General features: G+C 34.6%; 1 protein-coding gene across 1 annotated transcript in view; it reads right to left on the bottom strand.

Annotated features, from left to right (window-relative positions):
• The window catches only part of Dmd (dystrophin), a 1,242,252-nt gene that overhangs the window by 756,641 nt on the left and 468,342 nt on the right, over positions 1-17,269 (bottom strand). The window contains exons 18-19 of the mRNA XM_042692421.1: positions 16,566-16,713; positions 13,903-14,052 (exon numbers count right to left, since the gene is read on the bottom strand). Coding sequence (XP_042548355.1) covers positions 13,903-14,052; positions 16,566-16,713 — 298 coding nt within the window. The remainder of the gene's footprint in view (positions 1-13,902; positions 14,053-16,565; positions 16,714-17,269) is intronic.

Genomic DNA, 17,269 nt, shown 5'->3' with positions numbered 1-17,269 from the left:
ATCTGAATTAAAACTCATAACAGCTTTGCTTCCTCTCAACTCCACACAGTTTTGAAATATGAAATGATAAGTTCACTTTTTTGAAATAATGTTATTGCATACAAAGAATTATGACAAACATTTCTTAAATCTTAAAAATAATGTTTAGAACGTTACAACTTTGGTGGGGAGGAGGAGTAGGATTGGGTAGGATGGTGGGGGGGGGAGGATGGGAAGGGATGGGAAGGGGAAACAAAGGAGGAGGCTACAATGCTCGATAAGAAATGTACTCATTATCTTGCCCATGTAATTGTAACTCCTCAGTACAGTATTTTCACAATAAAAAATAATGTTTATACCAATAAAAATGTCTTTAGGAAACTCCTAGGGAAATAGCCATATTTTCAAATGCTAGGATTTGGAAGGAAATAAAATCTGTGGAGGAAGAATTCTAAGAAGATATCCAGTATTGGCTATCTCCTAGTATTTGTGCTCTTGCAAGTTGTCCACATCCTGAGAGTGGGCAATATATGATATTTGCTTATAATTAAGTCTCATATATATCAAAGATGATGAGATATCACTTAGGTAATTAGGCTACAAAATATGTGATTTGGGGGATTTTTGCCTTATTATAGGTGAAATTCCCACCCCCACTCTCTCTTGCTCTCTCTCCACTCCCCCACTGTATCTCCCCTCTTGCCTCTGTTCTTCTCTGTCCCTGTCTCTCCTCCCTCCTTTTTCTTCTTCACTCTCCTCCTGGCTGTGAAGAGGTACATATGGCAAGAAATTTAGGATGACCTTTGGCCAATAAGAAACAGGGATTCAATCCAATAAACAATTTTGCCAACAACCATGTGCACTAGGAAGTACACAGTTCCCTCTTCAAGTTTTAAACTGGGCCTCTAACTCTGGCCAGCACCTTGGATGCAGCCATTGTGAGAGACTGTGAAGCAGGAAATCCTGATCAAATAAGCAAATATTTTATTGGTAATTTTTATACAGCAATAGATAACTAATATACACTCATAATATTTTAAGGAGCAAATGTGTTAATACTATACAAATAAAAGAATGATAAAATTGTGGAGTTTTTCAATATAAGAATATAGCACAGGCATGAAAGGATCCTAGTTTAGAGACATACCCAAAGACAGAGATTATTTTTGAAGTTTCAATGTCAGAGAGAGGACATAAAGTACATATTTAGATAAAGTCATGGTGGCATTTCTAACATTCATTATTAAGTTTAAAATGGAATAACAATAAAGATAAATTATATTATTATTACACATATATTTCAGTAATTTATTTGAAACAATTTATCTTTGCATGGTTGCTATTTCAAATAGCTTTTTAAAAATCTCCAAAATTTTACATAGACACGAATGCCTACATCTGGAAAGCCTGCTTCGGATGATGATGCTTTATAGATGATGCTTTAGAATCATTCAAGACTTTAGTATCTGCTCTTTAGACTAAAAGGATACATGTATTTCTCATGTATTTTTCTACATTATTCATTTTGAGCATCTGACTCATTTTGAACTGTTTATCAAAAATATAATATCTTGGAGTTCATTTCAATTAGCATCATTTTATATGGTCATATACATAGGTATTGAGCTATTGTGATCCTCTGCTAGGACTATCCTAGACATATACTAATTATTACAAATGAGGGAAACTATAGAGCCTATGTTTCTTTGAGTCTGGCTTGCTTCACTTAATATGATTTTTTCCAAGTCTTTCCATTTTCTTATGAATGGGGTAATGTCACTCTTTCTGGTTAAAGCATGGAATTCCTATATATATATATATATATATATATATATTTATACACATATATGTACATATGTATATATAAATATATATATTTAGCTATTGTAAATAATGCTGCTATAAACATAGTTGTGCTGGTAGCTTTAGGATGGCCTTGTTTGCGATCATTTGGGTAAATGGCCAGAAGGGGGATTGCTGGGTCATAGGGGAGCTCTATGTGGAGTCTTTTGAGGAATCTCCATACTGCTTTCCAAAGTGGTTGAACAAGTTTACACTCCCACTAACAATGCAGTAGGGTTCCCTTTTGGCCACATCACCTGCCAGCATCTGTTATTACTTGTTTTCTTGATAATATCCATTCTAACTGGGGTGAGGTGGTATCTCCATGTTGTTTTGATTTACATTTCTTTTATGGCCAGAGTTGATAAATATTTCTTCATGTGTCATTGGCTCTTCCTATTTCCTTTCTCCAGAGAAGTTTCTTTGTGTGTGTGTGGGGGGGATTCTTTTTTATTGTCAATGTAATATACAGAAGGGTTTCAGTTACATAAGTAAGGTATTTAGTACATTTCTTGTCAACCTTGTTATCCCAGCCCTCAATTTTCGCCTACTTTCCCGCCACCCCCCAAATTGTACAGATCATTTCCAACATATTGTCTAGTGTATATCACTGTTGCATTGGTTTTCTCCCTGAGAAGTCTCTTTTTAATTCATTAGCTCAGAGGGTTTTTTTTAAAAATGTACTTTGTGAAGTTTTTTTTTCTTTCATTTTTCCCCCTTTGATTTATCCCATTGTCACTGCTTTTTATTTTAGTTCCCAGTTTCTTGTATATACGTTTATATGATTTGAGGAGGGGAAGGGGAATAACAAGACGGTAAGACAAAGGGCAAAGGGTGAACGAATGCAATGGCAATACTCACAAAACACTATGTTGGAAATGAACTGTACAACTTTGGGAATAGGAGAGTCATGGTGGGAGGGAAAGTGGTAGAAAACGAGGGAGGGGTAACAATATTGGATAAGAAATGTATTTATTTAATTATGTAACTCCCCCTCTGTGCATCAACTTTACAATAAAATTAATCTTAAAAATATAATAATAAACTCTAAGAGAAGAGAAGTGGAGAATTGTCTACCTTTATCACTTCAACAACTAAGATCATAATTTCAGAAGCTGCAAAGTATAGGACAACAAATGAAGGGGACAGATAGGGGGAAAGGGTAAAAGAAGAGATGGAATATAGAGTAAAGAAAATTAACAGGTTCTGAGAGGATAAGATAAAAGAGTGAAGAAGAAATAAAAAAAATAAATTACAACATGGAAAGTGAGCATAGTGTGTATAGCATAGAGATGATAAAAACATGTTGGAATTGACTTCTGAAAATTGCTGAGGAATGCATAATTTAGAAGTGATGAATGATAGTTCTATATCCTTTTCATTTAAAGGATAAGTTTGACATTTTGAAATGCATGAAAAATTGTAAAGTAAATTTTAAAATTATTCATATAATCTCAATTTTATGAAACTAATTTTTTTCAGAGTCAAAACTCCATTTTATAAAATGTCAGCCAAGTCTTAGACCAAGTCTTATAATGAATGGATATCCCCCCAAAGTTCCTTTTTTCCTGATTCATTTTTCCATCCGATTGTAAAATTATACACTTCCATCTAAACCAGATAGTGAGAAATTTTCTGTGGAAGATGTTGAAAGTGAAAAGGTAGAACTCTTCTATTGTCCAAAATAGCACAGCCCATCATAGCTCAGGAGGAATATGTGACACATATTTCAAATTGTTATTAAGACATTATATGTCCTCTCATCCTCTCATTATGTTAATATAATAACAATATATAGTGAATGCATTCTTATTGGAATGTAGTAAAACTTTACACTGAAATTTCCAAATACCCTGTGTAGTGACAGTTGTTGGATAGTCACATATACAATTTACTATAAATCCTTCACTATGCAGCTTCTGTAGAGTTCAGGAAACCCAATCTCTCCCTTCTAATCTCATACTATATCAGATGTTCATATATTCTTTTGCTTAAATCTTAATTTGAGGTTCCCATTTTAAAGTTAGGCCTTCAAAAATAGGACATCTACTTTGCATTCTACTTTTTCCCTGTTTGTAATCATGTTTTAGTTGAGAAATTTGGAGTAAAAATTTGAATAAAAGTGGAATATAGTTGAAATAGTCAGGCACTGAAGAATAAATATCCTTTTATACTAATATAACACAAAATTATAAAATTCTGATCACATAGTCACCTTATAAATATTTGCATAAAAAGACAACTCTCTTAATTTAGGTTTCATAAGAAGCAGACCTAGTGCAAGAATTTTAACCCTAGAAGTTTTGATATATGATCTTAGGACCATTCAGCAAAGTGTGGAAAAGTAAAATAGAGAAGATAACCAAGAACAACCGTGGACAACTCAATCATAACTCTGTCTAGGAGCTAGGAGAGAAGAATGTGGATTGTAAACTCTGTTATCAGATCTGAAGGATAAGGGATGTTTATGTACCAAATACTACTCTAAAGGGATTAAAACTTCTTTGTATTTCCATGGTGCCACATATGAGGAGTGAGAAAGCCCCAGGAAAAAGCAACTAAGTACTAATATTTGGAAAGCAAGAACTGTATACAGAAATGGTAAACATTGAAGAGATAGGGGTGAGACACCAGTGATAACTGTTGTTGCACTCACAAAGTTTTTATTTGATGATCTCAACAACTTGTCTACATTTTCAAAGTGTTTTCCTTATATCACAATCACTTTTTAGTTCCATTAACTAGTTAAAAATATGGGGATGAACATGTATGGGTATTAGTGGATTATCTTTTTTCAGCTCTATCCATGTCTGTCAGTCTGTCTATCTATCTATTTATCTATCTATCTATCTATCTATCTATCTATCTATCTATCTATCTATCTATCTATCTATCTATCTATCTATCTTTCATCTCCTTTTGTTTATATATCATCTTTATTTTCTTTTAAAGGATCTTCCATCATACTTATAATCATTATGTTTCAGCTAAAGAATTTACTTGCATGTTCAGTGGCAAGATTTGGTCTGATTTAGCTCAGGCATGAACATATGACTTAATTCAGGCCAATGAGGTCCAGAGAGATCTTTCCTGGATGATTAAGAAAGGAAAGTCCCTAATGAGCTGTTCTTCAAAAATAAGTAGGGCAATATAGGTTCTGATATTTTTTCTGGCAATTCTTATTACCATGAGAGAAGACAGATGAAGCTAATAGGCTAAAAAAAAAAGGCAAACTGCAGAAAACTGAAAACAAAAACAAAACCCAGAATCTTGATGATTCTGGTTATTGTTTAAAACATCTTTCTTTAAATCAACTTGAGCCAGGTTTTTTGTCACTTGCAGCATTAAGAGTACTAACCAATATACCCATGTGAGCATATTAGTTAGAAATATTCTCCCACCTTGTATCACAGGTGAAAATTCATGCTATTTTAAAATTTTCATTTTGTCATGCTATTCTTCATAATATCTCTTTGATCTTATTAACAAAATAGTCCATTTCCAATGCCTATAAGCCTTATTTTGCAATGCCATGTGAGAAATAAACATAATATAGTAATATTTCCATTATTATTTTCCAGAACATAAAATTTTAAATTTGTAGTTTTGGATTAAAGGTTTGGAACAGCCAAAGTGTTTACTATTTTGAGAGAAGGTTGGTGAAATAAAAGGTTAACCTAATAGTACCTGCTGTGCCTACATTGGCAAATGGAAGGAAATCACACAGATGGTGGCATTTGCCTGTGAGTTTAGTGCCAGGGGTATTCTCTTAAAGGCACATAAATTAGAACGGAATTCCTATTTTATCCTAAAGATACCGTGTTGATTTTTTCTGGAAAAAAACTCACTTTTCTACCCTAACTATCAAAACCCCTACAACAAACATTAGAACATCGATCAATCAACTAGTGAATTATTCAAATTAGCTTTGTTCTAGAGTCCTATTTGGAAGTCTTAGGTTATTTTCCCTCTAATGATTCAAAATACTTAGAATAAACATTGGCTTATACATCATAAGCTTTCAGTAAATGTTAGCTATCACTACTTAACACACTCAGGAATTGTTAATTATCCTAGGAAGCGAGGAACTCTGTAAAATAGGACTGAGTTAAATTTCTCTATTAACAGGCTAGTGCCAGTTTGGTATGAATATATAAGAATTGTACAAACTAAATTCTGGACACATGTAAAGTAGAAAATAATGAATGTTTAAATGTTGAATGTTTGTGGGCTTGAGGGTAACAGAGGACTAGATAAACCTTTGGAGGTGATGAGGCAGTTTTGTAGTTTTGTGGTTATATAAAGCAGTTATCAGACTGGAAGATTTATAGTATAGAATTGAACAGAAGTAGACATTCTAGGTGGATGGGGATGGGGAAAGCAAGGAAGAGCACAGAACAAATGGGAGGATTACCCAATGGCCTCCTTGCAATGGCAGTCTGAGTGTCAATGACTAGTGGAAGAAACATTTCCAGAAATCTTTTACAGAGTGGCTGCAAAGCCTGGATTAAAAGAGACATTTACCAAAGAACTGTCTTTTCTGAATCCTTAGCAACCTGCAAATAGTACTGTCCTGTTTGGCATTTTGGGACTAGTAGAGGCTCTTGTCAGAACCAACCAGTTATTGTAGAAAAGTGTTGTTGATGTTTTCATGACACAGGTAACATTCATGAAAATATGACATATCTGAAGCATCTGATTAAGGGAGAAGCCTAATATTGCTGCTTTATAGTTTTAGCAATGCCTCAAGAATATTTTAATTTATTTATAGCTCTGTATTTATAATATTAAAAGCTTAACAATAGATATTGGTTATTGATGTCTTACCACGTGCTGAGCACAGCTCTAAGCTTCTTTGCATGTATTATGTCTTAATTAGTCCATATGAATAGTGCCATTTTGACCCAATTTCCAGGTGAGGAAATTGTGATCCCTAGAGATCACACTGCTGATAAAAAAAAGTGTGGAAGATCATAATTTGGTAGCTTCCAATTATGGATGCCTCCTAGAATTCTTGTCATTATGCATTCCTTCTTATCTTGATTCTGAGGCCAGCCATATTTGTGGCATTAGTCAATGGAATATGAGTGATTGGGACTGAAGGGGAAGTATGATAAGTGCTTCCTCACTGCTGATGTTATTTTGGAATACATCTTCATGGAACCCAACAATCAAGTTGTGAGAAAGCCAAAAGAGCTATGTGTAAAAGAGAAAATAAAGACAAATGAAGGTCATGGCTAATAGCCCCAGCCAAGCTATTAAGACAGTCATAAGCGGGAGACCATTTAGAACACTTTCACTTTCCCATGTCTTGCTTGATACTAGGTGATGAAGACAATATCGTGGTAAACTCAGAATTATGAAAATAATACAATTTTGATATTTTAAGCTATTAACCTTACAGTACTGTGTACAGCTATACAGAAGTTAAAATCAATTTCTGAGATCATTGAAAGATTTTCTTTATTCTGAAATATTTAGTGTTTATAATCTATGCCAGAGTACATGTTATGCTATTGCCTTACTTCATGTTTCCTACTATAATGTGAAGAATATACACAAAATCCTTTCTGGTAGAATCATCTTTGCTCTTGGGAACAAAGAATGACCTTATTACATTTACTGATATCATCACTACCCCTTTCACATTTTAATTAGCACCAAATTGTAGGAAAACAATTATGTAAATTGTTAGTGGAAATAGTTGGCCTGTCTGTCTCCTTTGGGATTAATACAATGCCTCTGAAGAATAGAACAATGACAAGGTCCGTATCTGGGCCAGAGGTAGCAAGAGTGGAAAACAATTATGGATTTATGTATGTACAGTAGAACTGCTCTGAGATACCTGGGTTACGATTTTTACGTAGGAGTTTCCTGAACTATGCAACTCAAATGAGTTTTGTCTTCAGTTCACATCACCATATTTAGTAAGTACTTCTCTATATGTGAAACAGCTATTTCCTCTTCTAGATCCTCAAAAGCCCCCTAGTTTATAGTCTTTCGTTGTCTTTTTTAATACCACTTACCCAATTTAAGCTAAGCAATTATTTAGATGGTGAAGTTATATAGAATGCAAATTTGTTTATGCTCATCATTGCCTTCCAAGAAGCTCTATCAAATCATATTTTTCTCAAGTTGATAGGGTTAAAAGTGTCAGACATTTGTGCTAGGCCACTGTGGAGATTTATTTTTTGCCAGTCCTGGGGCTTGAACACACAGCCTAGGCACAGTTCCTGAGCTTCTTTTGCTCAAGGCTAGCTCTCTACCACTTGATTCACAGCACCACTTCCAGCATTTTCTGTGTATGGGGGTACTGAGGAATCAAACCCAGGGCTTCATGCATGCTAGGCAAACACTCTTCCACTAAGCCACATTTCCAGCCCCCACTATGGAAATTTTTAACTGTAACTACAATTTTGTGATGGCTAATCTCTATTTTCAATTTGACTGAATTAAGAAATGACTACGAGGGCTGGGAAGGTGGCTCAATGGTAGAGTTTTTGCCTTGCATGCATGAGGCCCTGGGTTCAATTCCTCAGCACCACATAAGCAGAAAAAGCCGGAAGTGGCACGGTGGCTCAAGTGGTAGAGCACTATCCTTGAGCTGAAGAGCTGAAGGACAGTACCCAGGCTCAGAGTTCAGGCCCCATGACTGACAAAAACATGACTATGAGATTAGTAAAGCACACATGTGGGTGTGTCTGTGAGGGTTTTCTAGAAAAGACTAGTTCTGAAGGCTCTGACCTAATGATGAAAGGATTCATCTGTTGGTAAATTTAGAATATTAATTGTTGAAAGGCAAGAGTTGGGGTCTAATTGGAGAAAGTGAGTCTCTGGGTGCCTGTTTGTAGTGACCATGAATTGTCATGACCTTTTCCTGTATTCCTTTTCCTCTGATTCTTGGCCATCACACCTAAGCCACATGTTAACTAGAAAGTGTCTTTTCTATTACTCTGTCTTATGGATGTTCTATATGGTTGCCAGTGAATGAGAATCTATCCAGCACCAAAAAACTAATTTTCCCTGTCCCTTCTCCAGAATCTCAATCATTTTAGCAGAAAGAGGCACATCCCTGGTACAGCTGGAACAAGAAAGCAACTTTAAGGAGTTAACAGCATTGGCCTAGGATTTGTAATAACAGCAAAAGCAATCTTTATCATAGTCATTTAAATTGTGATTGCGTTGCAGAATTTTCATTGTTTTATAATGGTCTAAATAAGTTGAAGAATTATTGTCTTAGTCAAAATGTTGATGTGACCTACATCACAAAAAGAATGTGTCACCTTCATAATAAATGTATTTTTATGCTATGCTTATCAGTCACAGGTTGCCTACAGATTTCAACTATCAGGACAAAGGAAGTGGCTCAAAATGCCCTTGCAGTGACTTTGGTTTCTGGCCCATTTTCTGGCCCATCTCTTTTCCTCCACACTTGATCAACCATGCCAAAGATGAACTACACTTTTTCAAGTGATAACCAAAAATGTTCACAAATTATATCATTCCACTTAAATACTTTAACTTGTCTAGCAAAACAGATTGCCTTCCTTTAGAAACAAACAATGAAATGCTCTCTTTGATCTCTGCTAATTGGTTCTAATAGCAACAAGCAAATTAAAAGGCAGCAAAGCAAAATTTCTTCATCAGCCCCTTCATAAGCCATAGTGAGCTTGCCCTGAGATATAAGAGGGATAAATGAAGGGAATGCCGATTTTGGCATTCCGTTTACTCTCAGATAATCTAGCCCATCCTTCTCAGTTGACAAGAGACAGAAATAATATCCCTCAAAGTGAGAGTAAATGAGGAGGTCAATCAAATTAAAATGTAGTATATGTATATGTAAAATGCTACAGTGAAATCTTTTTGAACAATTAATGTACACTGAAAACAATGAATAATAGGAATGTAAAACAGGTCCTATCCTGTATGGTGGTATTATTGAGGGTGAGGGGAAAGTGGAGATACTGAAGGAGGGTGAATGAGGTCAAATTCTGTATGTACATGTGTGACAATGGAAGAATAAAACTGTTGAAACTGCTTGAATAAAGGGAGAGTGGTGATGAGACTGGCTGAAAGGCAAATATGATTAGGGTATATTCTATTAATATGTGTACATGTCAAAAGGAAATGCTCCATAAAAACCAATTGATGGTAATAAAATGTGGATTAGAAAAAAAAGAAATAACAAAAAAGATGATAAACTCTTCCAGAAACCAGGGTTTGCAGGGTTCATTGGCCCTGGGCCTAATCTAACAATCCATTTTCTATACAATAAAAGGTAAGAAACCTATTACCGATCTGTTATACACCCTGGCAGGTGGTCTACCACAAATGGAATATATCAACCAACCCAGCAGTCCATGTCCCTTCACTCCAGTTTGAAGCACTAGGGGACAGCTGACATGGATATAGTAGTCAGGTTTTAGTATTAAATTCTTTTAAACCAAATAAACTCACACATCTTGATGTATAAGTATAAAGTACTGAAAGAAAAGTTCATTCGTGGTAAGATTCTGACCTTTGATAAAAACAGCCCTGTAATTTTATTTTATTTTCACATTACATATTGGCTTTTGAGGTGATATAATAAATGAAACTGGGTTAGAATTTACAATCTGTGTTCTTAAATATGGCCTTTAATCTTCTTTCCTATTCAACCTTCGTTTAAGGAGCTAGCATATGAAAACCTCCATTTAATGCCATTTCAAGATTATTAAATTATTAGAAAGAAAGAAAACCCCTTCTAGCCTTCAAGTAGATGCTATATAATCTAGTCAGTAAAGGAGATGCTGAAACAAAAGGAAGAAACGAAATCATTTTATGTTATCAAAACCCTTTTTTATCATATAATTTCTTTTCATTTCAAAAATCCACTGCCACAGGGCAAACACCTTTGTGCTAGTAAAAGGCTTTAAAAAGTTACACTGAAGGTCAAGAATTATGAAATTTTTCTTCTCCATTATCTTTTCATCACCATAATATGCTTCTTCATTGAAATTCATTGTGAACAGGAAAGAGAATTTGCTGAGAATAATCAAATCTCTTTTCTTATTAGAAATTAGCTTACCTTTGTAATAAAATATTGGCTACAGGAAACTTGAGGGATACATTTTCATGCTGGATACATACTGTTAGTATGTATGTAGTGTCAAAAGAAAAAATTTAATATGGAAATGAATTCTAGCACAAGTATCAGGGCTTTAGGATTCACACTATACTTTTGGTGTTTGATTTTTTCAATAGTATTGTCTTCAAATGAATGAATGATCTTCTATTAGTTGAGGTTTCCTATTTGAACACTATCTGGCACCAATGTAAATTTCTACAGATGGTTTTGGGTCAAAACCAATACCAACTCGGTCAACACAAAGAATGGTGTAAGGGGAAATTGTATGAAGGTTCTTTCTGGATTGCTGAGTTAAGAGTTAGGCCAATAGTTTCCTTGCAAATGTATTCAGGGTTAAAGGTCATTTAAATGATTCTCACATTTAAAAAGTAAAAATATCAGTATTTGAAAACAATATTGGATGGTTTGCTCTTCTTAGGCAAGCTGAAAGGAAAATTATAATTTTTCCAGGACATTTTATCTTAAATGCTAGTTAACTATCAATAATGAGAATAATGAGATCTAAAGAATTTGAAGATATTGCCTAAAAAGTCTCTGTGCTTCTATTAGGACCACTTTTTTGTTGACTTCTTGCTTCTAACTTTCCTCATTCTCAGCTATGTATTCATAATGGCAGTATATAGCTCAGCTTTGTCATCAGCCATATTAACAACTCAACAACTCTTTAATGAAATTGCTTCAGCAAGAATTTTGTTCATGGTTTTCACATTTTACTATTTCAACATGACCCTTACATAAACAGATTTGGAGCAAATACAGTTTGAATTTTCACTTTAACCTGGGGAATTGAGAGTTGTGGATACTGTGATAGAGGTGAACACAGGATAGGTAAGGTCACACAGCTAGTAGCAGGTGGAATCCACCATTGACAAACCTCTTCAGTCATCACCATAGTAACCAGCCTTCTCACCAACTCTATCACCAGAATTGCCTATAATTTCAATAATTTGGAAAACTAGGACTTATATCCTTATAAACTTATAGTCTTGAAAGAGCAATTAATTTTGTAGTAATCACAATCAGGTTTCTTAGACAAGTTAATCTACTCTATTTCACTCGATTTTCCAAAAGGATGATGATGGTAAGGATGGTGATGCAGCTGTTGAGAATATTAGAAGTAATCACAGTTATTAGGGACCGAGTTGGGCGCATCTCTGAGCTCCTATTTGTTTTCATACAGTGATTCTATATACATACTATCTTCTAAAGTAGATAATCATGAAAGACAAGGAAAGAACTATAAAAAATTATGATAGAACAACAGTTCTATTGGAGCAAATTGAAATATACTCAGGACAAGTCAAGGATGCTTTTGTTATAAACTTTAAATGACTATGCCCTTCCCCAAATTCTCAGCCACAGCCTATTCAGTAACTATAAATTAGAGATATGAATATTTATATAGCCCTATAAAATTATGCATGTCCTCTAAATAATGCAAGGGTGGGATTTGATTATGATGTGCTTAGAACAGCATGTGATACATAGTCACTCATTAGATAACTGTTGAATGGATGATTTAAATGATCTGATGGAATTATCAAGTACATAAAGGAAACATTCAGGATGACAGATTTCCAAATCTGTCAGACCAATAGATAAGTCAGCATCACTTCTTAAATATAGCATTTCACTAACTCTGAATTTTGTTACAAATACACTTCATAGGGAAGTATCATGAACACATCAAAATCCCAATGAAGACATCTGGTCCTTACTATCATCCTTAGCTAGAAGACTTACTTATAATCATTATTATCATACTGCCTATTCATTTTATAGTATTTTCCAGTACTCCCCAAATACTAGTCAGCCTAACAACCCCATTAAAGATGTACTTTTTTTCATTAAAATTTCATATTGAGAACAAGACTGAATGATCACTACTAGAGCTATTATTAATCACCATATTGTGATGGGAAGTTAATTGACTGGAGCAATATCCATTTTTTATCAAGCAGCAGAAAAGTCAAGCTTCATCTTTATTTAATTTCCCTTTTGTTCTCCATATTTATAGTAATGACTAATGATGACTGGCATTATGTGGTAAATATAACTGGTAAAAGATAAAACATTTATTTTCTTGATGAAAATGAGAAGAATTTAGATATGGCTACTCACATACAATGGAAAATGATTTGGCTTAGGAACTGTGCTGCATTTTCACTTTAATAAGTTATTTTTTTACATTAGCATTTTTTGGGGGTTGGTCGTGGGGCCTGAACTCTGGGCCTGGGCGCTGTCCCTCAGCTCTTCAGCTCAAGGCTAGTGCTCTACCACTTGAGCCACAGCATTACTTCTTGCTTTTTCTGCTTATGTGGTGCTGAGGAAGCAAACCCAGGGCCTCATGCATGTGAAGCAAGCATTCTACCACTGAGTCACCTTCTCAGCCCCAAACATTAGCATTTTCTATTGTTTCATTTTCCTATATTTTTTTTATTAGTATCAATTAATCAGACAAGGGGGTTTCATTTGGACATATCAACATATGCATACATCTATCATTCTAATAATTTATAAGAATTTCAAGCAATTTCAGCACTAGTATAAAATTACTTCTATTTTAAAACTTAGCTGTATCATATTTATAAGTAATTCTGACTTGTGAAACTTGTTGAACCAGACCACCTCCACCTTGCTTAAACACTGCCAACATATACTGGATTACTGATTAATTATGCCATTACTTTTCTGTCTAATTCTATAGAAAAAATTTATGCCAAGAAATACTAGTATCTATTTTGGCGTTTGGTCATTAATGTAAAGCCATCCACTATCACCATTTTCCCATCTAACAGGAAGCATACGGCCAAACCAAATCTTCGGGTTATAAAACAAAGCAAAACAATAATCCATATACCAGCTTCTTCCCAATAAAGTACTCAGGGAACAAATCAAATCTAAACACTTGCAACATTTAACGCATGTGACAGAGGAGATGGTTAATGTCTAACCTTTATCCACTGGAGATTTGTCTGTTTGAGCTTATTTTCAAGTTTATCTTGCTCTTCTGGGCTTATGGGAGCACTTACAAGTGCTGTTCCTCCAGTTTCATTTAATTGTTTTAGAATTCCCTGGCGCAAGGGCAACTCTTCCTCCAGTAACTGAAACAGACAAATGCAACAATGTTTAAAATGAATTACAGCACAATCTCAACTACCTTGTCTTCACCTTTATTGATTAGTTTATCAAAATGAAGCAATTTGACCAAGGCTCAGTGGTACCTCAAATATCAAATATCTCTGCAGAGCACAGAACTGATGGATTGAAACACCCACGGTCGAGTAGATAAACCTTCCTACACATGACCAGATTATTGTATCCTTCAGAGAAAAATGTTAGCTACCATTAGGAGCGCTAAAGCAACGCTTGAAGCCTAGTTGTTTGGAGAAAAACATGATAGGAAATAGAACAATTTGAATAAATCTGTCATCTCCTCAGGTACAACAGGGGATCTCACTGAGTGAGATGCTGTACTTTCCATTTACACAGTGACAAGCACTGGACAAAGGTCTTCAACTTAATCTAAGTATAACTCCATATTATAATCAATATTAGAGGCACTGCCTATTATCTTTATTTTATACAGAAGGAAACTAAGACAGCTATATGGCGTAAAACATGTGAGCAACAAACATAACCCTGATTCAAACTTGATATTTTCATTCTGGAATCCTTATGTTTAACCTTTTTTCTTTTTAATGTCTGTACTAGGTCTTGAACTCAGGGCCTCATGCTTTTGTTTGGATTTTTAGCTCAAGGATGGCACTTTACCACTTGAGCTACTCTTCTACTTCTGGGCTTTTGCATGATAAATGACTCACAGATTTATCTGCCTTGGCTGGCTTTAAAACCTGATATTCAGAGCCCAGCCTCTTGAGTAGCTACAATTACAGGTATGAGCAACTGGCGCTGGCTATTTTTGACTTTCTCATCCCTGAATTTCTTTTCAGTTAGCATCAAATGTTTATGCTTTCTTTTAAGATATACAAAACCACTATGGTTTTACCATATTTTTTTATTATGAAAATACCATACAGAGGAGTTATAATTACATGGGCAAGATAATGCCCATGTAATCCTCCTTTGTTTCCCTTTCCTATCCCTTCCCACCTCCCCCCCACCTCCACACACACACCCATATCCCCCCTTTCTCCCTCCCAGGTTTTACCATATTTTATTGAATTAGAACTGAATGTCCAAGAGAGTTGCCACTTGCCTCATGATTTTACCTAAATTTAGGTTCACTAAAACACAATTACATATTTCCACGGCTCCTTATTTATTCTAGCTACCTTTGAAATGTCACAAATGGCTAGGGGATATAGAAATAGATAATGAAGAACATTTCTATTATCATAGAAATTTATAAAGGACAATGTTGGTCTAAATTTAATAAGATTAGAAAATCTGCCCATTCCTAAGAAGTGAATGCTGCTAAACATGTGTATAAAATGCATTATCAATTATATTGCTACTTATGAAACAGTACATTAAAATGAACTTCCCAGAACAGATGAAGTTCATTTTTTCAAGGTGAGAACTATCTTCAAGTGGCTTGAAAACTTTTAGTTTCAAATGCCTAGTATAATGTTTAACATAATAAGAGCTCAGTATTTGTTTACTGAATTAAATAGTATTTTTACTTTAAACTTGATCCCCTGCTAGGGTGCAAATTTCTTGGTTCATAGACATAAATGTTTGTCTTAGATTTAATTTATATCCATAAGCCAACTGAATCACTGAGAAATAAGTAATTCTATTTTTCTGATTTCATAACCTTCCAAAATGAGGAGAGTCACAATCAGGTGGAAAATTTCATATGAAGATGAAATAAATAGCAGTTATAGATGCATATAATATTTGGCAGGTGATATGGGATAATAAAATATTAATTTCCTTTTCCCTTTCACCTTTTCTTCAACAATGAGAGTTGTGTTACTAAAACTAAATCCACAAAAATTAAAATTAATCCAAGTATACACATCTGTCAGGTGAAGTAATCAGTGATAAATAAGCATCACAGTAAGAATGAATGAAAAGTTACTTGAACAAGCTGGGTGTTGATTCAATCAGTATAGAAAGTAAATCAATGGCTTGGCCCTTGTGCACAACAAAACAGAAACAATGCCACCAGCAAATCTCAGGCTCTTAATCAGAGTGTGAAGTAGCATTATTGATTTGGTAGTTAAGATTTTCCCTAATAAATGAGATTGTTCTTTACACAGACTCTCCTCCAAATCTTTTGGTATGTAGCCTAAAACCAACTGAAAGAGTGATTCTCATTTAAATTTAGATTTTATGATTTCACACACTGTTCTTCATGTTTTGAAGTTATTAGAAGATGTGGAATTATCAAAGAAGTCTCAAACTGCTTTCAAAGTATCTTAAAAAAATAACCACCATACATTGGCGTTTAAATGTATACATCTATCTATCTATCTATCTATCTACTGCTTGGGAGCCATTAAGATAAAATAAAGTTGTGCAAAACCATTTTAGTAAAGAACTATAAATAACATAAAGGCAGGCAATCGATGATTAAATACATTTTAAAAATAGATTTATATGCTCTTTATACAAGTAGGCCCCGGGGGATTTTAGAAAACAAAATTACCTTGACTTGTTCAAGCTTTTCTTTTAGCTGTTGCTCATTTCCAAGTTCAAGTGGAATACTAGTAATGTTATCGGCTTCTTCCAACCATAAAACAAATTCATTTAAATCTCTTTGAAATTCTGACAAGATATTCTTTTGTTCTTCTAGCCTGAAGAAAGAAGAATAAAATTGTTTTAAATGACATATTTCTCAAACTTTCATTTTTATTAAACCAAAAAGACATAGCAAGCATTTTTTAAAAAATCTAAAATATGTTAACATAACAGAAGTAATTTTCAGAAAATTCACTTGCTTTAAACAAAGTCATAATTCTGAAATGCCAGAGTTTCAAAAAAAGAGTTGGTTTGAAAATTCTAACGTTATGTCATAATATATACTTTGTTATGAAGTGATGTTGTTAACATTAGAGCTGGTATTCTCTAGCTACACTATAGACTTTTTTTTTTTTCGGTCGTGGGGCCTGAACTCGGGGCCTGGGCACTGTCCCTCAGCTCCTCAGCTCAAGGCGAGTGCTCTACCATGTGAGCTACAGTACCACTACTGGCTTTTTCTGCTTATGTGGTACTGAAGAATCGAACCCAGGGCCCTATGCATGCAAGACAAGCATTCTACCACTGAGCCACCTTCCCAGATTATATATATCGTGTTTCTTTGTTGTGAATGGCTGGTTTGCTTATGGTATTTTTTTTCCAGTCATGGGGCTT

Source organism: Dipodomys spectabilis, unplaced genomic scaffold, assembly GCF_019054845.1.
Source record: "Dipodomys spectabilis isolate Male_0828 unplaced genomic scaffold, ASM1905484v1 ptg000156l, whole genome shotgun sequence".
In the NCBI taxonomy this organism is placed as follows: domain Eukaryota; kingdom Metazoa; phylum Chordata; class Mammalia; order Rodentia; family Heteromyidae; genus Dipodomys; species Dipodomys spectabilis.
Note: the sequence above shows the minus strand (reverse complement) of the source record. Positions and strands in the feature narration are given on the sequence as shown.